Here is a 25,353-nt window from a genome sequence, read left to right on the forward strand (position 1 = left end):
ATTTTCCCTTATTACTCTTAATATGTGTAGAATCTGAAGGAATGTCACTTTTGTCACCTGATGCTGGTTTTTTAAACATCTTGTTGCTATGCTCATAGGAGAGCAATCAATTTTAAAACTTTATTGTCCTGTATATATAAAGTGATTCTATAGCTCTAAAAAGGTACTGCTCGTGACTTTAAAAAGTTATGGTATTTCTGCTCTGCTAACATTAATTCTTATAAGTCACTTAAGTTGGGCCTTGTTTCCTTACCTCTAAAAATGATTAGTTCGGTGAAATGGATTAAGATCTTTCCAGCTCGAGGAGTTTGATTCCATAAATGAAAACGTATATGTGTGTGGGGTTCTGAGGTTATATATTTCTTATATATATTTTCCTTTCAGTAGCAAGGGAATTTCCCTGAAAGTGTTTATTCAATGAAAGCAATTCTACAAAACAAAAAAAGAACTTACTCTTTCACTCAATTTTGCTGATAAAATAATAGATCATTCATTCTCTAGTAAGATTGTTTTCTTAAACAGGTACCTACAAATTCTAATTTTTAAACACTTTTCAAGGAGGGAAGAGCAGAGAAGTTTATTTGATATTTACCCAGCTATCTGTAGTAATTTGTTTTTTTCACTCATGCATATAATAAGCAAATGTTTATAATAAAATACAGATTCTATATGCCCTGCTCTCTGCAACCTTATACAAATCTGTTTTCCAAAAACATTAAGAAATGCAACGTCTTCTCAATTTTCCAAGGCCACTTGCTAGTAACTCTTTGAATGTTTTTGTTTTGACAATGAATCTTGATTGTTTTTTAGCACTTCTATTTATCAAAATGTTTTATTCTATTATTTTTTAACTGTTTAATTTACTAATTTCATTAGTTATATTTATTAAACAGGGAATCAGAAATGAGTATACATAAAGGGATTTTTATGGGATTTATATCCTTACCTAAGTAAGGAAGATTGGGTCTTTTCCTCTGATTAGTTATGAAGGGGCAATTTTAGCAACAACCAATCAACCGTTCTAATACCTTAAAATCCCACAGAGTCAAAAGATCTGTTTTCTGCCAAGAGCAACAGTTTCATAACTTAAAAAAAGAAATCACTGTTTTGGGCAACTAATATAATTGTAAGCTAAATTTTCCAAGGCAGCAATAATTTCATTTCTAAAGATTATCCAGAATGCACGTGAGAATAGCATTGTTTTTTTATTACCCAGGACCACTGAGCCCCTGCATGAGTTCATCCACGATGTAAAAGCTAAAATCTTAAGTGTGTATACATTTTTGGACATCAGCTATGCTTTCCCAATCAGTTAATAAGAGGAACTGAGAAACATATAGTTAGAAGTCATGATACGAGAGGACCCTTAATGAAATTCCTCCAGAACTTTTATTTCAGTGGCCACGTTTAATTTCCTAATTAAAGAATATCCGTCTCCTTAGTGAGGCAAAAAAGTAAAATCCAGCTATCTATTATTTAAAAGAGATATCTAAATTACAATACAGATGATTTGAAAATTAAGGAAGGATAAAAAATATACTAGGTAAATGGCAAGGAAGCAGAGGTGGCAATATTAAGAGCAGAGGGACAGAATTTAAGGCAATGAGTAGTAAAAAGGGGGGGAAGGGCTTACTTTATAGTAATAGAAGATCCAGTCCATTTAAATTAGTCATTAGCCATTATATGTATCATAAAATAGCACAAACACATGACAGTAGTAAGAAAACAGACAAAGACATCATTATAGTAAAAAATTTAAACTATCCCTAAGAATCTGACAAAGCAAGTATACAAAGTAATTAGGATATAGAAAAAAATTTAAAAGCACAAACATTAACAAGCTTAAGTTATACCTTAGAAATAGAAAAAAAAAAACACATTCTATTCCCACAGAATATTACAAAACTAAACCATGTGCAAGGCCACGACAAAAATCTCAAAAATTCTAAAAAGTAATCACACCAATCGTGTTTTAATATTCACAAGACAGTAAAACTAAGGAACTTATAACAAAAGGAGAACGACGTATCATCATCACCATCATCTAAATGTTTGGAAACATATTTTTTTAAACTTTTACTTTTCTTCTTCTCTGAAGAGAAATTCATTTGAAAATTATGTCTTTCAACAAGGTCATGCTTAGGTATCATTATTTTATGAATACTGACCACAACAATTTTGTCTTTAAAAAGGACTTAAATTACTAGGAGGCTCAAAAAGATGAAAAAATATATAATTTTCTTGATCTGTGCTCAATAATCCCCTAGTAGAAATGCTTACTTCCAGCCTTCTATTTATAGGAATGTCAATTTGCACTGAAAAAGACACAGGAACAACATACAAGTTCAAGAAGATAAAGGAAAAAAAAAATCCATAAGAACTAAAAGATTTTTGTAACAGACACAGAAAGACAAAGAAAATCACTGTATTTTACCTGCTGTTTTCCCCATAACACTCCTAGTGTTATTCATAAGGGTATGTACTAGAGAACCAAGACCAACACCTTTCATCCACAAAATAAGCAAACAAAATAGTTATTTTATTTCAGTTTGTTAAAATAGACAGGAGAAGAACTTGTGGCAAAAAGACATTGTGCTATCAAATAAAAGGAATGAAAAACCATAGATTTTAGGTAAACTAAATAAAACAAGCCTGAGTTTCCTCCAAATAAATAGAAATTTCCAATTGGCAATCACGATAGTTGGTAATCTCGACTGTCAAAGAAGCCAAATTCAATTTCTCTATATTACTGATGTTAGGCTGTGAACTGGACTGAAGGCCTATGGTAACCAGCTCCCACTGGACAGTGTTTAAGATATACCTGCCTCACAATTAATTATATGAACACATCCAGGAAATCTCTTTATTGTAATATGCCAATATGTTATGCAATAATTCCATCTCAATGATAAGGACTTAACATTCAGACATTCGATCTCTGTTAACATTACAAAATTTGAAAGAAGGAACACACTTAGGTACTCACAGTGTGCGAAACACTTTATATTCTATGAGTCATGGCCAGGGCAGTGATCTCGCTATTAGCATAATGAAAAAAGGTATTATCTCTCCCTCCTCTGAACATCCCTAGCACTACTGTTTCTCTCACACACCTGGCACACTGTTTTGAAGTAGTAAACTTTTCATATGCATCTGACTGATCTGAGTCTATCCCTTAAGGGCAAGCAACTGTGACACCTTCTACTTAACTGGCATCTTCCACACAACACCTCACAAGAAGGAGATGCTTTTTAAATATTGACTGTTGTTAATTAACTGAGTAATAATGCCACCAACATATCCTTCCTTCAACAACACCTCTGCAGCATGGTTACCTGCTCTGTACTCCAGAGTGCCTATACTTTCTGAAAATTCTCTGAAAAATTAAAATGAAGCAAACAACAACAAGGTCTACTTAAAATAACTAGATTTTAGTTAAGTGGCATTAGATAAAATGAGTAAGTTTTCTTTAAATTAATCCTAACTCTAATCAAAGATCTTCAAATATCTAGGTTTCTCCCTCTGGATTAGAAAACAGCAGCAACACCAAAACACTACCATCTATCCCCACTCTTCCCCTGTGCTCTAGACTTTGCTTAATCAGTGGTCACCTCTACACCTTCCAAAAGGTTCCCATGGCGCCTGGTCTTCAGCAATTCAATTGTATAATGGTTCTCAAACTTTAAAATGCATCAGAATATCCTTAAAGACTTGCTAAAACATAAATTGCTGCTCTACTCCTAGGGTTTCTTATTCAGTGGGTCTAGGGTGGGCCTAAGTGTCTGCATTTCTAACAAGGTTTTAGGTGATACTGGTGCTACTCATCCAGGGACCCACTTTTTTTTTTTTTTTCTTCTTTTTTTGCAGTACGCGGGCCTCTCACTGTAGTGGTCTCTCCCATTGTGGAGCACAGGCTCCGGACGTGCAGGCTCAGCGACCATGGCTCACGGGCCCAGCCGCTCCGCGGCATGTGGGATCTTCCCGGATCGGGGCATGAACCCGCGTCCCCTTCATCGGCAGGCGGACTCTCAACCACTGCGCCACCAGGGAAGCCTGAGGGACCCACTTTGAGAACGCTTACTACCCTCAAATCCTCCCCTATTTCTGTCATGCTTATTGTGCTTAATTAATTCAAATCAGTTTTAAAGTTTAATTCTTCCTTTAGATGAAGCGTGGTTTCTTTACTACGCTAAATAGGTGTTGGACATGTGGTGTGAATAGCAAACACCATCTTCATGTGGAGCTTTTCAGCATGATAGCAAATGTTTTTAGACAACCAAAGGGAGATTGATTCTCTAACTTTTCTAGCTCCAAAATGCTACACAACCATTTGGACCACGTAACCACCTCTGCAGGGAAGCATCAAACTAGTTATTCAGTTTGCATTATCCCAGGGATGTGCATATAATTCTCTCTGCCAGGAATGTTTTTCCCTCCCTCTTACCTGGTTAACTTCTCTTCTTTTTCAGGTCTTAGCTCAGGGGAGATTTATACAGGGAAGACTTCGTTTCCATCCTCTTCACCAGATCAAATCCTCCTACTATGGGTTCTCACAGAGTCAACTGATTCCCCTCCCTGGTAGCCCTTGTCATGATTGCATTTTTTACATTTGTTTACATAAATATTTTATTAATAGCTATCTTCCACGCTGGACTGTAAGCTCCAGAAAGACAGGGAACGTTTTTGCTTTTGATCACCATTATATTTTCAGTGCCTAGCACAATATCAGACACACAGAAGATGTTCCAATGAAGGCAGACAAGATCAGAGCTTTTTCAGCCCTAAGAGAGATAAGAGAAAGCATTCCTTTCTATAGTCTGCCACCCTAGCTGCTTTTCAGCTACCCCCACCTCCCCACACACACGCAAAAGGCCTTACCTTTTCTGAATAATTCTTGAAGACTTTCGGCACTTTGATTTAATACAGCCCATATCTCTTCCTCCTGCAGTGGTCCACCCCGAACCTCCAGGGCCTCAGCTAGTGTCACATGCATATTACCTAGGAAACAAGGGTAACAGATGGTCTACACATCAGCCACTTTACTGCACTTGCAGTAGTGAAAGTTCTGCATCAGTAATGCGACTATGAGGTCCCTGTTCACCTGAGTTCTCAATATGGCCTTCAATGTAAATATAATATAGTCCTACAGCTTAAAGTCACAGAAGGTAAAGGAGTTAAAGAACTCTCAAAACAACCACTTGCCCTAGCCCAATAGGATCAAATTCAGAGATAGAACTGGAGAATAGCCATAGTGGTGGTGACTACTTCATGGGAGAAGACAGAGACCTCAGGGTACCAGAGATAACAAAGTGCAGGTAATTAAATCAAAGCAGCCAGACTGAAGTTCCAGGTTTCATGCTATTCATCCTAGGTAAAAAGAATAGACAGGAGACCCTACAGCCATGGTGGAAGAAGTTGGGAATAAGATGGAACACATTTTTTCCATTCACTAATTCATTTCTACATTTCTAATATATACACTATAACTATAAATTTTGCACTGAATGAAATTAACTATTTCTAGACCCAGCTTTGCTGCCAACTTACCATTTGCCCCTGGGGAAGTCATTTTACCTCTAAACTTCAATTTCCCATCTGTGACACAGGAATAATAATAATAGTAACAATAATGCCATTTTGAGGTGGCTATGACAAAGAAAGATGTTACACATGTAAACATGCTTTGTAATCTAAGACGTTATTGAAGTTGAATTAATAAAAAGGCAGGGTACTTCCCTGGTGGCACAGTGGTTAAGAATCCACCTGCCAATGCGGGGGACACGGGTTCAAGCCCTGGTCCGGGAAGATCCCACATGCCGCGGAGCAACTAAGCCTGTAAGCCACAATTACGGAGCCCGTGTGCCAAAACTACTGAAGCCTGCGCGCCCTAGAGCTCATGCTCCACAACAAGAGAAGCCACCGCAATGAGAAGCCTGCGCGCCGCAACGAAGAGTAGCCCCCACCCCACCCCCGCAACTAGAGAAAGCCCACGTGCAGCAACAAAGACCCAACGCAGCCAAAAATAAATAAATTTATTTTTTAAAAATAATAATAATAAAAAATAAAAAGTCAGAAAGATGCCTCTGTGGTGACATTTCTGTAGGGTCAGTTTTTTTTTTTTTTTTTAAAGCATTCAACTAAGTAGGTGATATATTGATAAATTAAGATTTTCTATGGGGCTCAATAATCCTATTTACATTTGGGAAGAGGGAAATGCAGCTAGTCAAAATCCTCTTATATAAATTTTACTAAATTGACCCTCCTTGAAAAGAAAGTTGCTTTTGTAGTGATTACTAAGATTTTTACACTAACCAAACTAATTTAAGAATAATGTATATCTACTGATAGGCAGAAGCAGTGGGTTTGGAAAAGAAACTAGAAGGGGAAGAAAATGTTAAATACTTATTTTCTGTAATTATATCCTTCATTAAATTTTAAAATTAACCTATAAAAACATCTCCTTCAGATAAAAGTCGACTTTGTTTAGTCAGCTAACAATATTTAATTAAAAGAAAAGCTAATATTTTCTTTTAATTTACATTTATGGTACTTTAACACAGATGGAAAAAAAAAGCAACTACAGCTCTACAAATGAGGCCAGGCTTGTCCTGTTACTTTCCTTTTCAAATGTTTACTATAGCATTTTATTCTTAGAGTCTGCCTTGAGGGGTGTCTACTTAAATGCAGAATGTGGTAGTTAAAAGGGAAGATATAAGATATTGCTTTGAAAAAGCCAAAGGGGTTTTTATTCAGCTTGTACAAGAAGAGATTATTATTCAGACCGCTCCCCCCAACTCTCTAAGTTTCTCATGTACTTTATTATATGATAACACTGTAATAGCCCAGTTATTAAATTAAAAAAAAAAATAGAAGCTTCATTCCTTTCTGAAAGATATCTGAGTAATCTACACAAAACACTATGTTAAATTGGAAGTTTTAACAGAAGATACTATTAGCAATCAGATACCAAAGTGACTTGTGAGAAAGACTACTCTGTAGCAAATTTCCGAAGTAATATGAATGAGATGAGAACCGGTTAGACCGCTCTAAAGCCTACACACAGGGTATAAAGAGTAGGGAGAAAATTCCATCAGGAGAATTTCTTTGAAGAGAGTTGTACTGATTTTCATGCCTCCTCCAAAGCAGGAGGGGTGTGGGAAGGTGCCTTAGAGTGCTTGGTATATGTTCCCTGGAATTTAGGGAGGACACCACAGACTCACGTCTGATACTTTAGGGATCTAAAGTCTTTGACCATCACTGAGGCAGCAGCCAAAGGGAGGAGAGGGCAAATAGAGAGTTGCAGTGAGGAAGCATGCTGTATTGGGAGCTAGCTACTCTTCCACTGGTTGGGCAGGGGCAGAGGGTAAGGTGGACAAGGAGCTGGGCCACACAGCCTCCGGTTAATGAAATCCCACCCCGAAGGTGAAAATGTCCCCAAATTTAGATTGTGGTGATGGTAGCAAAACCCTAAAGCAGTGGTCCCCAACCTTTTTGGCATCAGGGACCAGTTTTGTGGAAGACAGGTTTTCCACGGACCGGGGGTGGGGGTGGGGGGTGGTTCGGGACGATTCAAGTGCATTACATTTATTGTGCACTTTATCTCTATTATTATACTGTAATATATAATGAAATCATTATACAACTCACCATAATGCAGAATCAGTGGGAGCCCTCAGCTTGTTTTCCTGCAACTAGATGGTCCCATCTGGGGTCTGATGGGAGACAGTGACACCCGAAGTCTGTTGCTTACGTCCAGTCTACTCTGTAAGATGCAGCTTAATTGTCACTTGCCACTCACTGATAGGGTTTTTGTTTGTTTGTTTGTTCTTTTGCGGTACGCGGGCCTCTCACTGTTGCGGCCTCTCCCGTTGCGGAGCACAGGCTCCGGACGCGCAGGCTCAGCGGCCATGGCTCACGGGCCCAGCCACTCCGCGGCATGTGGGATCTTCCCGGACCGGGGCACGAACCCGTGTCCCCTGCATCGGCAGGCAGACTCTCAACCACTGCGCCACCAGGGAAGCCCACTGATAGGGTTTTGATACAAGTCTTCAAGTGACTGATTTATTATGGTCTCTGTGCAGTCAAACCTCTCTGCTAATGATAATCTGTATTTGCAGCCGCTCCCCAGCACTAGCATTACCCCCTCAGCTCCCTCAGATCATCAGGCATTAGATTCTCATAAGGAGCGTGCAACCTAGATCCCTCACACGTGCAGTTCACAGTAGGGTTTGTGCTCCTATGAGAATCTAACACTGCCGCTGATCTGACAGGAGGCGGATCTCAGGTGGTAATGAGAGCGATGGGGAGCGGCTGTAAATACAGATGGAGCTTCACTCACTCGTCCAGCTGCTCACTTCCTGCTGTGTGGCCCGCTTCCTAACAGGCCACGGACCGCTACCGTGGCCAGGGGTTGGGAACCCCTGCTCTAAAGGGTTTTTTTTGCGGTATGCGGGCCTCTCACTGTTATGGCCTCTCCCGTTGCAGAGCACAGGCTCCAGACGCGCAGGCTCAGCGGCCGTGGCCCACGGGCCCAGCCGCTCCGCGGCATGTAGGATCCTCCCAGACCGGGGCACGAACCCGTATCCCCTGCATCGGCAGGCGGACTCTCTACCACTGCGCCATCGGGGAAGCCCCTAAAGGTATATTTTAAAAGGGTAAATTTTATGGTATGTCAAGTATATCTCAATAAAGCTGTTAAAAAAATTCTCCCCAGAGTACCACCTGAGGTTCCCACAGTACTAACCAGAAGGAGGAGGAAGTGAGGGGAGGTGGAGGGGGAAGAAGAGGAAGTACGAGGGGAGGGAGAAGAGGAAGAGGAGGAAGAATAATTAGGTGTTGGCTAGTGGGAGGAAAATTTTTTTGAAGCATCACAGGAAGTATATAGTTCCAGTGAAGGACTCTGAAGAACCCAAAAACGTACACACAAAAGGGTCAGCCTTAAGCATATAACAAGCTCAAAGATAGCTAAGCCATGTTATAACAAGAGTCAGGTAAACAATTGTTTGCTTCTCTACCTTTCTTCCTGCCACCAGTTTAAATCCTGAAGCAGTCAAATATAGCAACTTGCAAATGGAAGAGGTAAGCAATAAAAAGAGAAGCCAACCACACTGCCTCCTACTTACTGTTAATCCTAGCTGGGGAAGGGAAGCGTTTTAGTTTTGAATGAAGACTGAAATGGTGCTTAATATATTGACTAGGCACTTTTATTTATGGAATTGACATTGTATTTGAAACGTGATTGTAGTTATTACTATCAAAGAATAAGGAGAGAATTATGGACTTGAGTTTCCTTATAGAGGCAAGAGAATAACTTCCCCACATGAAGGAGAAAGAAGGAAAAGAGAAAGAGAGGAAGGAGGGAGGGAAGGGGGGAGAGAAAGGAGGGCAGAAAGAAAGAAAAGTGATGGGCACAGTAAGATGCTTATGATTATCTATTATAAAGCAAATGCTACATTCACACACACAAAGTGTTAAATCTTAAGATACTGGTTTTCACTTATTTTTAAAGAGATTGATTTTTAAAATAAATTTTTCCTATAAGTAAGAAAATGAAAAAGTAAAAGTAACTTCAACACAACAGAATTTTTTCCACACTTGATTGTTCTGTCTACAAAGATTACTAATTACACCTCTATTTCTTGATTCAGTCAGGTCTGATTTATGTTATTAATCCTCTTTTGATTTTTATTTAAAACATTTTTTGCCTACTTAGTGTAGGATCTCTATGCATCTCTGGTTGGAACTTGTTAGACCACCAAAACATAGACGGAACATCTGTTTTTAAAAGCAATATTATCTAGCTAACAGAAGAGATTAGACATTTTATATGTATAACTTTGCTAGAAAAGAGGTTTAAGATTTTTAAAAACTGCCTCAACCCCCTAACCACCCAATCTCAAGACAATGTAATGTTAAAGCAGCTTTCTAAAATTCAAACAAGTAACAACATACCTATACCTTATAAATTGTGTACCATCACCAAGTTTGGTAATTGCCTATCATCATCATCTCTCTCTCTGTTATTTTTATTCACCTTTACTATAGCTCTCCAGATCAGTAGATCTGAAAGGAAAGAGAAGGGAACAAAAGAAATGCAGAAGTGGAAGAGAGATGCAACAAAAAGGAAGAAAAAGGAGAAAAAAATTTAAAAGCTTGAATTCAACCATTAGATGAGGGAACAGTTATGAAAATTCTAAAGAGTTTATTACTTCAGTTGTTTCCTTTAGACACAGTACTAGATAACTTGGAGTGTAGATATATGACTGGCATTATTTTACTGTCAATAAGGTCCTGCTTTACAATAAACATAACCATATTATTCACTTTTATTTCCTTGAAAGTGGTAGGGTACATGATAACTATGCTTTTGGAAAGACTTTCAAATAAGAAGAATTATATTACATAATCAGAATCATTATTATGTTTTTGGTTAACATAGGTATTGTTGTCATGACCTTAAAACTGTGCCCACAGAATCAGATAAAAACACAAAAGGATTCTAACAGATGTCATTTTAATCCTGAAGGATTTGTGGCACTCGCAAATAGGAAGCACATAAAAATGATTCCAAAAAGAATGAAACAGAAACAGTTTAACTGAATCCAATCAAGTGATACCATGACCCATCTGGGGGTAGACTAACGAATTAGGAATGTTAAAATAGATTCTAAAGAAATAGGACCATAAGAGTACTCTGTTTCAAGAACAAAGCAACTATAAAATAGAGCTCTATGTGTGCCACGAGTCTGGGGCAAAGACACACTCATCATCCTGGCTAAAGACATCTCTGGTCATTAAGAAATCATAATGAGTTGAGAAAGCAATCCCCAAAATTACAAGCATCTTTAACCCGGGATGATTTACAATGAATTTTATAAAAGTTTAAGAGAAGCAAGCCCATATATTAGTATTTTTTTAAGTTAAAGAATCTGTACATATTTGGTATTTTAGCTGTTTATAAAGTTTAAGAGAAATAGGTCAGTTAGAATAATAGATTTGCCTTGTGATTCCAATTTAAATAATGTAATTGAGAAAATGAGTTCAGGCTTGTATGAAATACCACTGGAACATATAAGAGAACTTAAGTCTTAGCATACTTACAAGTTTTCATTAATTAGAGACTTATTTAAGTACTCAGGAAGATTTTTTTTGGCCGTACCGCACAGCATGTGGGATCCTAGTTCCCCTGACCAGGGATTGAACCTGTGCCCCCTGCAGTGGAAGCACAGAGAAGTCAACTTTTAATTGTATGAATGCAGTTTAAAACAGTTAAAGGATTTTAATTAATAAAGTTTGAACAATGGGATTATACACTCAATCAAAAGGTGCCTTAAAAGTGACTATCAGTCTTTTCTACAAGTAAAATAAAATAATTGACCTTAGAAACTTAAGAACTAGGTTTTAGAATTTGTAATTTAATAAGAATACTCATTTAAAAATAATTTTCAGTAAGCTTTTCTATATACAGGAATACCTTGGATACCATTTATTTTTAAGTTAGGAGAAAATCATTGTGATCCTGGATGAGACAAATTTTTCTTAGATACAACATCAATGTGTGAACCATGAAATAAAAACATGGTTAAGACTTCATCAAAATTAAAACCTCTGCTCTTTGAAAATAACTGCTCAAAGAATAAAAAGAAAAGCCACAAATTAAAGGAAAATATTTACAGATCACATAACTGATAAAGGATTTATATCCAGAATATATAAAGTACTGTCAAAACTCAGTAATAGGAAAACAAACAAAGCAAATTTTTTTTGTCAAATGGGCAAAAGATTTGAATAGGTATTTCATTAAAGAAAACACATGGATAGCAAATGAGCACGTGAAAAGATGTTCAACTTCAACAGTCATTAGGAAAATGAAAATTAAAATGAGATACTGCCACATAGCTATCAGAATTACTAAAATGTAAAAGACTGACCATAAGTGTAGTCAAGGATGTGGAGGAACTAAAACACTCATACATTACTAATGGGAATGTAAAATGGTACTCTTTGGGAAACTGACAGTTTCATAAAAAGTTAAATATAAGCCTACCAGATGATCTGGCCATTCCACTTCTAAGTAGTTACCCAAAAGAAATTAAATCTTATATCTACACAAAGACTCATACAGGGAACACTTCTCAGAGCTTTCTGAGATGCTCCTCCCAGGTTATAATCCTCAAATTTGGCTCAAATAAAATTTTCCATTTCTTAAAAAAAAAAAAAAAGACATATACAGATGTTCGTATCAGCTTTATCTGTAACGCCCGAAAACTGGAAACAAGCAAATGTCTATCAACAAGTGAATGGATAAACTAATTTTAGTATATTCTCACAATGGAATATTAGTCAGCAATAAAAGGAATGAACTATTATTGATACACGCAACAACATGAATCTCAAAATAATTATACTGAGTAAAGGAAGCTAGATCAAAAAAAAAAAAGAGAGAGAGAGAGAGGAATTATATACTTTATGATTACATTTGTACAAAATTATAAAAAATGCCAACTACAGTTACAAAAAATAGCTCAGTTGCCTGAGGATGGCATTGACCTATGGAGAGGCAGATGGAAGTTGATTACAAGGGGGCATGAGAAATCATTTGGGGAAAATGGATCTGTTCGTTATCTTGATTGTGATGATGGTTCGCAGGTGCATACATATGTCAAAACTCATCCAGTTGTACACAATATGTACAGCTTATTATATGTCAATTATTCCTCAATGAAGCTGTTAAAAAGAGAAAACAAACAAATTAACTAAACCTGATGAAAGCCAGGACAGCATTCCTTTTCTTTGTCCTGTGAAGCCCCAACATGAGGTAACATATGCTTTAAAAAGAAAAAAAGTTTTCTAAAAGTTAATTTCTCCCATTAAAATAAAAATCTATAAGATTAAAGAAATCAAAATCCACGGCAAAGGTCTGAGATCTTCCCTCCTTAAACAGCCAAAGCATATCTAAGATGCCATGTAACTTATGTTGCTAAAGTTATAATGTGTAGCTTGATAACGCAATCATTTTTTAAAAACCATTATTCAAGATAGCCATGTCTTGTTTTTCTCTTAACTTCTAATTTCCTAAAGCACTTCAAACTGAAATGATAATTACAATAATTACAGGACATTTTAATTAATGTGAAATTATTTCTACCTTTTATCTGTTGATCCAAAAATGGTCAACATCAAGACAGATGTATACAAAGTAGAAATAAAAGCACTATTAGAGCTCTTGAAGACTAAAAGCTAATCTCTCTAATTAAAAAACAAAACACTAATATTTCTTTTCCATTAGGAGGGTAGGTACAGATAAGTAGTAGAGAAAAAATATTATTGCCTAGTATAGTTAGAAAAGCCTAAAAAGAATTGGGATTTTAAGGAAAAAAAGAGATAAAAGTCTGTGAAATTTTAATTGAACGTTGTTTCAAGGTAGAAAATAGCATGTGACCAAATATCTTTATTGAAGTTGGAGCAATGCTTAATATTTGTCAACTTTTCCGTTATACCTTTCCCAGTGAGAGAAGAGAAACTAAAACAAACACAAGTCTAAATTGCCTTTCTGGGCTGCTGGCTCAGGTCAACTACTTATCCAAATAGAAATCATATATGCCTATTCCCTGCTTTTCAAAGGACAGCTTCAAAAAACCAGAAGAAAAATTCTGGAATTCTTTAATCTTTCTCTGTATCATTTAAACTTAGGAGAAAAGTAAATGGAGGGGAAAATCCCTAATTTCACATGTGTTATATTTTTCCTCACCAACTGTGAGGTACTAACAGAAAACAATGTAATGGTATTGACAGAACTTTGGTTTCCAGTATTGTCTTTCTACATCACTCCTCCTCCCCACCCACTGACTTTTGTTAAGATCATTGCTTTAGAATACTTATGATTGGTCTTCAAGAAATCTAGATTAAAATGTCTCAGAGTGGGCTTCCCTGATGGCGCAGTGGTTGAGAATCTGCCTGCCAATGCAGGGGACACGGGTTTGAGCCCTGGTCTGGGAAGATCCCACATGCCGCGGAGCAACTGGGCCTGTGAGCCACAACTACTGAGCCTGCGCGTCTGGAGGCTGCGCTCCGCAACAAGAGAGGCCACAGCAGTGAGAGGCCCGAGCACCGCAATGAAGAGTGGCCCCCGCTTGCCGCAACTAGAGAAAGCCCACGCACAGAAACGAAGACCCAACACAGCCAAAAATAAATAAATAAATAAGCTTTCATTAAAAAAAAAAAAAAGTCTCAGAGTAAGCAGCCACTAAAGGAAACAAATATGTACAAAGCACAAAAGTCCAAGGAAATAATCTTATTTGTCCTTTATATTGTAATAAGCAAATTAATGTGGTAGGCAGAATTCTGAGATTACCCTTAACACCCCTTTCATGTTGTGAACTGACTATACAGAGGGATACATGACAAGGACCTGAGGGTGGCCTCTAGGTGCTGATGGTGTACCCCAGCCGACTACCAGCAAGAAAATGGTCCTACAACCACGAGGCACGTTCTACCAACAACCAGTGAACTTTGGCACAGGACGCTGAGCCTCAGATGATATCATATTCCCAGTTGACACCCTGATTTAAGTCTGGTGATATCCTGAAAAGGGGAACCAGATAATCTGTACCCAGAATCCTGACAAACAAGAAGTACAAGATAATATATGTGTGTTGCTTTAAGGCGCTAAATTTGTGGTAAGTGAAAGTGGGATTCGGCTATAACAAGAACTAAAAATGTGGGAGCAGCTTTGGAACTGGATAGTGCGCAGAAGCTGAAAGAATTCTGAGAACACCTAACTTGCCTTGAACAGATTCTTAATAGATATCTGGACTTTGAATACTGTTGGTGAGGGCTCAGAAGGAAACAAGGAACATGTTATTGGAAACTGGAGGAAGGGGAATCCTTGTTAAATAGTGGAAGAAAACTTGGTGACATTGTATCCTGCAGTTATATGGAAAGCAGAACTTACAAGTGGCAAAACTGGGCATATGGGAAGGAGATTTCCAGGTGAGGTGTTAAATGTGTTGTCTGGTTTACTCTTACTCCTCATAGTAAAATGCAAGGAGAGATAAATTGAGGAAAGTCCTGTTAAAGAGGAAGGAACCAGGACTAGATGATTCTGAAGATGCCCAGCCTCTCCAGATAGCAAAAGATGCTAAAAGTCAGAAATGGTTGCCAAAAATATAATAGACAAAAAAAAAAGAAAAAAGACCCTCTGCTAAAATTTCAGAAAGATCAAAGGTCAGAGGATTCAGTCACATAAAGGGCCCTTTCAAGATTTTAAGGGTCTCTGGTAAGCTCTAGAGTTGTTCCTTAGCCATCTCAGCAGGAGGCAAAGACAGAAAAAGCATTATTTTGAAAAAAATTTGCAGGTGTAGCTTTCGTCTAATATAGTGAATCCCTGTGAAACCCACATAAAACCCAGAGGTCCTGAGAAAATTGTTTCAGCATAAACACTGCCAGGTTGAGCTAAAAGAGGAAGAATATAAAATCGAAAGAGGCTGCTGGAGGTGCCCTCGATTCTATAGTCAGGAATAAGCCTGGTTAATACCACTCAGCTGGGGCTTCCCTGGTGGCGCAGTGGTTGAGAGTCAGCCTGCCGATGCAGGGGACAAGGGTTCGTGCCCCGGTCTGGGAAGATCCCACGTGCTGCGGAGCGGCTAGGCCTGTGAGCCACGGCCGCTGAGCCTGCCCGTCCGGAGCCCGTGCTCCACAGCGGGAGGGGCCACAGCAGTAAGAGGCCCGCAAAAAAAAAAAAAAAAAAAAACACTCAGCTGCAAACATATGCTACCATCCTAGAAAAGGAAGAATGATTCAGAAGGCAGAATGGAGACTCAGAGGGCAGAGTTGAGAGCCATGAAGGATTATTCCCAGGCTTTGAAACCTAACCAAAAAACCTCCACCTGACATCTGCCAATCTGAATCTCAAACTGTGATGGACCAAGTGACTCCTTTTTGACTTTCCATTCTGCCCTTCTCCTTTTCGAACGAGAATGTCTACAATAGTTATTCCATGCTTGTCCCACCATTTTATGTTGGGAATGTTGGGATAGTCTCCTTAGTTTTACAGGTACACAGATAAATAACACATAGGAGCCTCATCTAAACCTAATGTAGATGATTTAGATGCGCCCTTGGACTTTGAGCTGATGCTTTAATAGGATGAGAACTCTGGGAACCGTGGGAGGGGATGTATTTTGCTTGTGTGTGTATAGGGTCAGAGGGCATGAATATCTGAGGGCCAGAGGGAAGACTATGGTAGGCAGAATCCTGATATAGCTCCCGAAATTCGTGCCTCCCCCCCACCCCACCGGTATACCAGACCTGTATAATCTTTCCTTGCGTATGGGTGGGACCAACAAATACCAAGCGATAGCAGCCGACTTGATTAGGTTATGATATAGAAGACTCTGTTGGGGCAGACTGGAAAGAGATTCAAAGACAGGGAGATTTCCCCTGCTGGCCTTGATGATGCAAACAACCATGCTGTCAACTGCCTATGGAGGGGACCACATGGCAATGACCTCATGGGAACACTGTTGAGCAGAAAGCAGACCCCAGCTGACAGCCAGCAAGAAAATGATAAATTTAGACCTACAGCTACAAGGAATTGAATCCTGCCAAACAACCAGTGGGCTTAGAAGACCTCCAAGCTTCAGATAAGATTTCAGCCTGGTGTGACCCTGAGCAGGGGACCCACAGGAACTGTAAGAAAATAAATGCGTTGTCTGAAGCTACTAACCTTGTGGTAATTTATTATACAACAATAGAAAACTAATACAACCTGGGTATAGATTCTGAAGAAAATGTAACAAAGTAAGTCCCCTTATTATACTTCTGAAGATTTGAGGATAATGCTTTCAGACTATTTAAGTGTATCTTGTAAGAGACAGAACATCCTGAGTAAATTAATGTTGTCTTTCTAGACATCAAGTTTTTTACAAACTTCTTACTTCATGTTTTAATTGACAAAGCTATCTGCACTGAGCTGCCTGTATCATATACTGTTTGGGATGTAATGTTAGATGGTCCAGAAAAGTTGACCAAAGCTCACTCAACTCAGAAGCGAAGTAACTAGCATAAGCAAGACAAACAGTGACAGTCTATTAAAAGAGGCTCTTGCTACTTTCCTGATTTTCTACCATTTAGCAGTCTCAAGATCAGGCAATACTTCTACAGTTATGATCTAACTGAGAAGCGAGAAGCAAGAAGCCAGCTATTAGAGGTGTTAGAAGGCAGAAGGCAACAAACACTACCCACCTGGCAAATACTGGGTTGGCCAAAAAGTTCGTTCAGGTTTTTCGGTAAGATGTTATGGGAAAACGTGAACGAACTTTGTGGCCAACCCAATACTAAAAGTTGAATATTGAAGGAGAAAGTGATGTTTGTCGTCTTCTCTTGTCCTTTCTCACAGATCTATACAAATCTTCTAAACCCAAAAATTTGGGGGTAAATTTATAGTGTAGTAAAATAAGGTAGTAGGTGTCATTCTGTATTAATGTGGACAAATCAACTCTGACTCTAGACAAAAATCAATGAAAAGAGTAAGCCCCAATAACTTCACAAGTCACAGCTGAAGCATAACAAACCTAGGCATGCTCCAGTAATTACAAGAGTAATTTCAACTTGATATTTGGAGACAGCCAAAATTCTACTCAAACTGCTCTGTTCTAAAAGTGATTTTGATATTACCAATTTCCATTCTCAAATATTTTAAAAATGGAAATGTGTAAAACATCTACTTTTTATACCTAAACAATAAATTCAATAAATCTAAAACCAAAATCTAAAAATACTAAGCAGTGACACAAGAGATATTCATACTGAATATTGCTGTTCATTTTGCCATTTTTATTTTATCTAATATAATTGTGACAACTAAATTAGATTATTGCTTGTAATTTAAATAATGACATGACTTGCAAGAACTCTTGAACCCAATTTCAAACCATGTGGTTTGGGCCACTCCCTTATTTTGTGGCAATCCAACTAAATCTATAAAGATGTGTTTTTCAAAGTATAGTATTCATATCTAATTTTTATTTTAATTAACTATAAGGTACTCTTGTGCAACTGTTATAAATAAGAATGATTAATATGCAAAAGCAAAGGAGCCCTTTTTACATGAGAAGATAAAAGAATTCTGGCTTATAGACAAATAATGGTAAAATCACTTTGGATAAATCATTCAAATTGAATATTAATGTATTACAGATTAGAACAACTGGAATAATGCACTCCCCTCTACAATTCACTTGACAAAATTCTGAGTTTAATTTCAGATTACATCACATTATCTCTTTTAACTCTAATCAATGCCACTCAACATCAAAATTAATTTTAACTCATACAATCTCCATCTACTCTCATAAAGCTAGAAGTATTCTCTACATCCAGTTTTTATTGGAGAATGCATCCACTGCCAAGACTTCACCTAATCACTTTAGGGCAGATTATTCCTAAATCTATCTCCAGCCTTGAGAAAGCTTTGTTCCAAATTCTAGATTTTAAAATTTAACTACCTACTGTACTTTTTTGCCTGGGTAGATACTGTCCTCTTGTATCAAATTCAATACATCTAGGGAGCTTCCTGGTGGCGTAGTGGTTAGGATTCCGGGCTTTCACTGCCATAACCTGGGTTCAATCCCTGGTCAGGAAACTGAGATCCCGCAAGCCGCGTGGCCAAAAAAAATAACCCAACATTTTCCTCCAAATCAGCCACTCTCACCATTCCAAACAGATTAATGAAACTACCATTCCTATAGTTATCAGGCTCAAAGTCCCTCTTCTTTGACTTCTTTTTTCCTTTCTTTTGCCTTAGTCTTGTCAATAAGAGCTGTTGCTTATTCATTCTTAATCTCTCAAATTAATATTTGTTTCAAGTCTCAAAAAGAGGAGGAAGGCAGATGAAGAGGATACAGAAGAGTTAGAGTTAAGGTCTTCCAGGCAAAGGAATACCTGTAAACCTGAAAACTGAGATACGAAACAGTAGGAGGTGTTCAAATTCTGTAGATTATCAAGAGAAGGGGGAGGGGAGACAAGAGATGAGGCTATAGCAGTGAGTAGGTGCCAGATCATGTAAGGTGTTTTTGTGATTTGCTAAGTAGTTTGAATTTTATACTGAAACCCATGAAGAGGCACTGACAAATTTCAGGGTGAGGCATAAAGTGTCAAGAGTTTGGATAAAGTCACTCAGGAAGAGCATATAAAGAAAAAAAGTCAAGTACAGAGACCTAGAGGCACTAAAAAAGCATTTAAAAGTTAGAGGAGGGAAAAGAGCCTGCAAAGCCACCTGCAAAGGAATAGCCAGAGAAATAAGAAGAAAACCATAAGATTATTATGTTAGAGAGGATGGAAGAGACGTTTCAAACAGGAGATTGGTAGAATGCAAGATTAAGAATGTGGAGTTTTGTGCCACGTTGCCCAGGTTCAGATCACTAACTCTGACTTTTGGCAAATTAGTATTTCTAGGCTCAGTTTTCTTCTTAAAGCAAGTTATTAACAGTTCCTATCTTATGGGAAATTGGCAAGAATTAAAAGAGATACATACGGTTCAGGACCTGATAGAGAATGTCAATAACTGTTATTCATCTTTATCATTCTTAAACAACATAGAGAAGTCATGCAGTATGACAGCATACATATTTGGCTCTCTGGATGTCATAGGTAACTTTATGCAAAGAAACTTTAGTCAAGTAGGAGAGGAAGCAAATTGATGCTGAATTGTAAGTGCTGATTAATTTTTGAAACTTGGTTGGTAACAGAAGGAGTAAAGTTAGGAGGATAAATTTGAAGGTGAGGGTGGATAATGTTTACTTTGATTTTAAATATATAAGGGACTCTGTGTATATGCTGAGGGAAAGAGCCAGTAAAGAGGCTGAAGGTACAGGAGGAGGTGGGCGATCAGTAGGCAAGGTCACAAAGGAATTGATTACCCTTCAGATGTTTCATCAGGTCCACTGAAGTCAAAGGGAAAGAAGCATGTGAGCAGATGGAGAAAAGTCAGGAAGAGGAGTTCGTGCCTAAAGGCCTCACTGGCTAAATGATGTAGTCCCTGTGACGTGTTTCAAAACGATTGGTACACATGTCCATTTGCTTACAGAGTGCAAAAACTGACTTTCTTTCAGTGTGTATTCAGGAATCCATGGCTCCCCTGGTAATTCTCATACACAATAATGTTAAAGAATTATTACTCTAAACATCTTCGGATAAAACTTTACCTCTCAATTCCAATAACTCCTATGATCATCTTGATATTAATCAATTCTAAAAGAGGAGCAATCAATGTCAGACTTTCCCTATGAATCAGAGATCAGCCAGTTGAGTACTTCCTTATCATGCTCATCCTTGATTTCTAGCAATTAGAGGCTCTTTAACTAACTGATGATAAAGGGCTATTTTAAGTGGTACCCTTTCAGTATAGAAAACTAGAAAACCAAAGCAAAGGGACTACTGGAGTTGCAGCATATAACTATAGAATTATACATCATATCATAATGAGAATACAGGTCCCCAGTTGGTCTATTTCATGGTTGCCCCTGGAGTTGGACGGAAGTCAGTTCCTCAACAAACTAATGAATATAACAAAAAAGAAACACACTCACGGATACAGAGAACAAACTAGTGGTTACCAGTGGGGCGAGGGAGGGGGGAAGGGGCACGATAGGGGTAGGAGATTAAGAGGTACAAACTACTATGTATAAAATAATTAGCTACAAAGAGATATTATATAACACAGGGACTACAGCCAATAATTTATAATAACTACAAATGGAGTATAACTTTTAAAAATTGTGAATCACTATGCTGTGTACCTGAAACTTATATAATATGTCGACAAACTTCAATTTAAAACAAACAAGAAAAAGCTAAAAAATAAAAGAAAGCTAGAAGAGAGTCAAAGAGATTGGGAGAGAATAAGATGATCCATCAACTATATTATTTAACCACTCATTCATTCATTCATTTAAATATTTATTAAAATTCTATTGTGTGCTTGGCATTGATAGGTACTAGATTTTTATTCATTAAATCAACAAATATTTAGTACCCACTATAAGCCAGACACTCTTTTAGACACTGAAGATACAGCAGTGAACAAACCAGACAAAAACACCAAGTCCCACGGAGTTTACATTCTGTTAGAAGAGAAAGACAATAAGTAAATAGAAGAGCACATGGTTGTAAAAGCTATAGAGGAAAATAACTCCACAAGGATGGCTAATGAATACCCAGCAGGTTAGAGAGTACACATTTAAAATAAAATAGTCAAGAAAAGTCCTTAGTGAGAATTTGTCATTTGAGCAAAGATCTAAAGGAGGTAAGAGGGTAAGTAGAGCAGAGATATCTGGGAAAGAACATTCTGTGCAGAAACTGAAAAATCCCTGAGGCAAGAGGATGTCCCAGGAACACCAAGGAGAAACAAACTGAGTGAGAGGAAGAAAAAATTGAAGATAAACTATATAGGGTCTTCCAGACCACTGAAGAAACTCTAACGTGTACACTGAAATGGAAAGCTTATGGGAAGGTTTTGAGAGATGTGATCTGAGCTGTTTTGTAAGGATCACTCTGGCTGCTATTTTGAGAACTGACTATAGAAGGGCAAGGGTAGAAGCAAGGAGACAATTAGGAGGCTGTGGCAATAATCCAGGCAAGAAATATTGGTAGCTTAACCCAAGATGGTAGCTGTGAGACATCTAGGAAGTGATCAAGGGCCAAAAGGATGTCCTGATATGGATGCTCTGTGCCCTGAGAAAGTGGCAAGATGGAGTTGTTATTAAGATAGAGAAGATTGTGAGAAGTTGGTCTGGAAGCAGTTTCAGAGTTCAATTTGTACATGTTAATTCTGCAGTGCTGATTAGACATTCCAGTGAAGATGCCAAGCAGAAAGCTGCATACATGAGTCTGGAGTTTATGGGAGAAGTCTGGGATGAAGATATACATGTAGAGATCATCAGCATACAGATGGTGTTCTAAAGCCGTGAAATTTCATGTGATCTCTAAGGCAGTACATGCAGACAGAAGAGATACCCAAGGACAGAAGAATGAGGATTAATAAGAAAAGGAGACTGAGTAGGAGTGTGTCTCTTTAATCTAAAACAGTAATCCCTTACACCATTAATTTGTTTAACAAATTGTTTTATTGTTTAAATTGTTTAAAATTGTTTAAATTTGTTTAACAAATTTAACAAATACTTTGAAAGTCCAATTTTCTCCTCTCATCTTAAACCCTAGAAGCAAGTGAATTAAATGGACAGCAAGTAGGTAAGTTTTTTCTAGCCTTCATTTGCTTACTTTATTTTTTTTTAATTTATTTATTTATTTTTGGCTGTGTTGGGTCTTCGTTCCCGCCTGCAGGCTTTCTCCAGTTGTGGCAAGTGGGGGCTACCCTTCATTGTGGTGCACGGGCTTCTCATTGCGGTGGCTTCTCTTTTGGTGGAGCACAGGCTCTAGGCACGTGGGCTTCAGTAGTTGCAGCACATAGACTCAGTAGTTGTGGCTCACGGGCTCTAGAGCACAGACTCAGTAGTTGTGGTGCACAGGCTCAGCTGCTCTGCAGCATATGGGATCTTCCCAGACCAGGGATTGAACCCATGTCCCCAGCATTGGCAGGCAGATTCTCAACCACTGCATGCCACCAGGGAAGCCCCATTTCCTTACTTTAAAAAGGATTTTATGTATTTATTTTGATATTACCAAAGAATCTCCATAAGCCTACATTACGTATTTGGCAATTATCGCTTTCAAAACTACAGTATCTGTTTTTGAAGAATTAGTCTTTATTAACATTAGCAAAAAATCTAAGCTAAAATACATGATAAAAAGTAAAACTCATAATTAATGTTCAGATGGGTACATAGGGCATGGAATAGAGCAATGGTCCTATTTTCTATACTATACTAGTCTGAAGATAAACGCAATAGAATTTTACAAAACCTGTGCAATTACTTAATGTGCAATCTGAAGACAGAAAATAAAATGACCAAATGACAGGGTTGCAATATTAACTCAAATGACCTTTTGGAAGCACAAAACAGAGAGGATTTTAAGAAAGAATAGTGTTGAGGCCAGAGTCAAGATGGCAGTGTGGGAAGATGCGGAGTTTGTGTCTCCCCCCAACGAGGGCACCACACATGGCTTTTAAGATCCTGGTTCACAAGCCAGGGGTTTGGCCAAAGCTCCTGCAGTGGGAGCTCTGAGTCTGAACCACCGGATTAACAGAGAACCTCAGACCCCAGTGAATATTCATCGGAGTGAGGTCTCCCAGAGGTCCTCACCTCAGCACCAAGACCCAGCTCTACCCAACAACCTACAAACTCCACTGTTGGAAGCCTCAGGCCAAACAACCAGTAAGACAGGAACACAATCCTACCCATAAAAAAAAAAAAAAGAGATGGCAAAAAAATATGTCACAGATGAAGGAGCAAGGTAAAAACCTACAAGACCAAATAAATGAAGAGGAAATAGGCAACCTACCTGAAAAAGAATTGAGTAATGATAGTAAAGATGATCCAGAATCTCGGAAATAGAATGGAGATACAGATTGAGAAAATTCAAGAAATGTTTAACAAAGGTCTAGAAGAACTAAGGAACAAACAAACAGAGATGAACAACACAATAACTGAAATGAAAAATACACTAGAAGAAATCAATAACAGAATAACTGAGGCAGAAGAACGAATAAGTGAGCTGGAAGACAGAATGGTGGAAATAACTGCTCAGGAGCAGAATAAAGAAAAAATTATGAAAAGAACTGAAGACAATCGCAGACTTCTGGGACAACACTAAACGCACCAACATTCGAACTATAGGGGTCCCAGAAGAAGAGAAAAAGAAAGTGTCTGAGAAAATATTTGAAGAGATTATAGTGGAAAACTTCCCTAGCAAGGGAAAGGAAATAGTCACCCAAGCCAGGAAGTGCAGAGAGTGCCATGCAGGATAAACCCTAGGAGAAACACACCAAGACACATATTAATCAAACTAACAAAAATTAAATCCAAAGGAAAAATATTAAAAGCAGCAAGGGAAAGGCAAAAAATAACATACAAAGTAATCCCCATAAAGTTCTCAGCTGATTTTTCAGCAGAAATTCTGCAGTCCAGAAGGGAGTGGCAGTGATGAAAGAGAAAAACCTACAACCAAGATTACTCTACCCAGCAAGAATCTCATTCAGATACTGCAGAGAAATCAAAAGCTTTTAGACAAGCAAAAGCTAAGAGAATTCAGCACCACCAAAATAGCTCTACAACAAATGCTAAGGAACTTCTGTAAGTGGGAAACACAAGAAAATAAAAGGACCTATGAAAACAAACCCAAAACAATTAAGAATATGGTCATAGGAACATACATATTGATAATTACCTTAAATGTGAATGGATTAAATGCTCCAAACAAAGGACACAGGCTTGCTGAATGGATACAAAAACAAGACCCATATATATGCTGTGTACAAGAGACCCACTTCAGACCTAGGGACACATACAGACTGAAAGTGACAGGATGGAAAAAGATATTCCATGCAAATGGAAATCAAAAGAAAGCTGGAGTAGCAATACTCATATCAGATAAAATAGACTTTAAAATAAAGACTGTTACAAGAAATAAGGAAGAACACTACATAATGCTCAAGGGATCAATCCAAGAAGATATAACAATTAGAAATGTTTATGCACCCAACATAGGAGCACCTTAATATGTAAGGCAAATGCTAACGACCATGAAAGGGAAAATCGACAGTAACACAATAATAGTAGGGGACTTTAACATCCCACTTACACCAATGGACAGATCATCGAAACAGAAAATAAATAAGGAAACACAGCTTTAAATGACACAACACCAGATAGATTTAATTGATATTTATAGAACATTCCACCCGACAGTGGCAGAATACACTTTCTTCTCAAGTGCACGTGAAACATTCTCCAGGACAGATCACATCTTGGGTCATAAATCAAGCATTGGAAAATTTCAGAAAATTGAAATCATATCAATCATCTTTTCTGACCACACGCTATCAGACTGGAAATCAATTACAGGAAAAAAACTGAAAAAACCAAATACATGGAGGCTAAACAGTGCGCTACTAAATAACCAAGAGATCACTGAAGAAATCAAAGAAGAAAAAAAAAAATACCTAGGGGCTTCCCTGGTGGCACAGTGGTTGAGAGTCTGCCTGCCGATGCAGGGGATGCAGGGGACGCAAGTTTGTGCCCAGGTCCGGGAGGATCCCACATGCCACGGAGCAGCTGGGCCCGTGAGCCATGGCCGCTGAGCCTGCATGTCCGGAGCCTGTGCTCCTCAATGGGAGAGGCCACAGCAGTGAGAGGCCCAAACAAACAAAAAATACCTAAAAACAAATGACAACGA

General features: G+C 38.1%; 1 protein-coding gene across 1 annotated transcript in view; it reads right to left on the reverse strand.

Moving 5' to 3' along the window:
* Nucleotides 1-25,353, reverse strand: part of PTPN13 (protein tyrosine phosphatase non-receptor type 13) — a 236,035-nt gene that overhangs the window by 172,805 nt on the left and 37,877 nt on the right. Inside the window, exon 2 of the mRNA XM_060012209.1 lies at nt 4,879-4,998. Within this exon, the coding sequence (XP_059868192.1) occupies nt 4,879-4,993 (115 nt within the window). The 5' untranslated portion in view covers nt 4,994-4,998. The remainder of the gene's footprint in view (nt 1-4,878; nt 4,999-25,353) is intronic.

Source organism: Delphinus delphis, chromosome 5 (genome assembly GCF_949987515.2).
Source record: "Delphinus delphis chromosome 5, mDelDel1.2, whole genome shotgun sequence".
Classification (NCBI taxonomy): domain Eukaryota; kingdom Metazoa; phylum Chordata; class Mammalia; order Artiodactyla; family Delphinidae; genus Delphinus; species Delphinus delphis.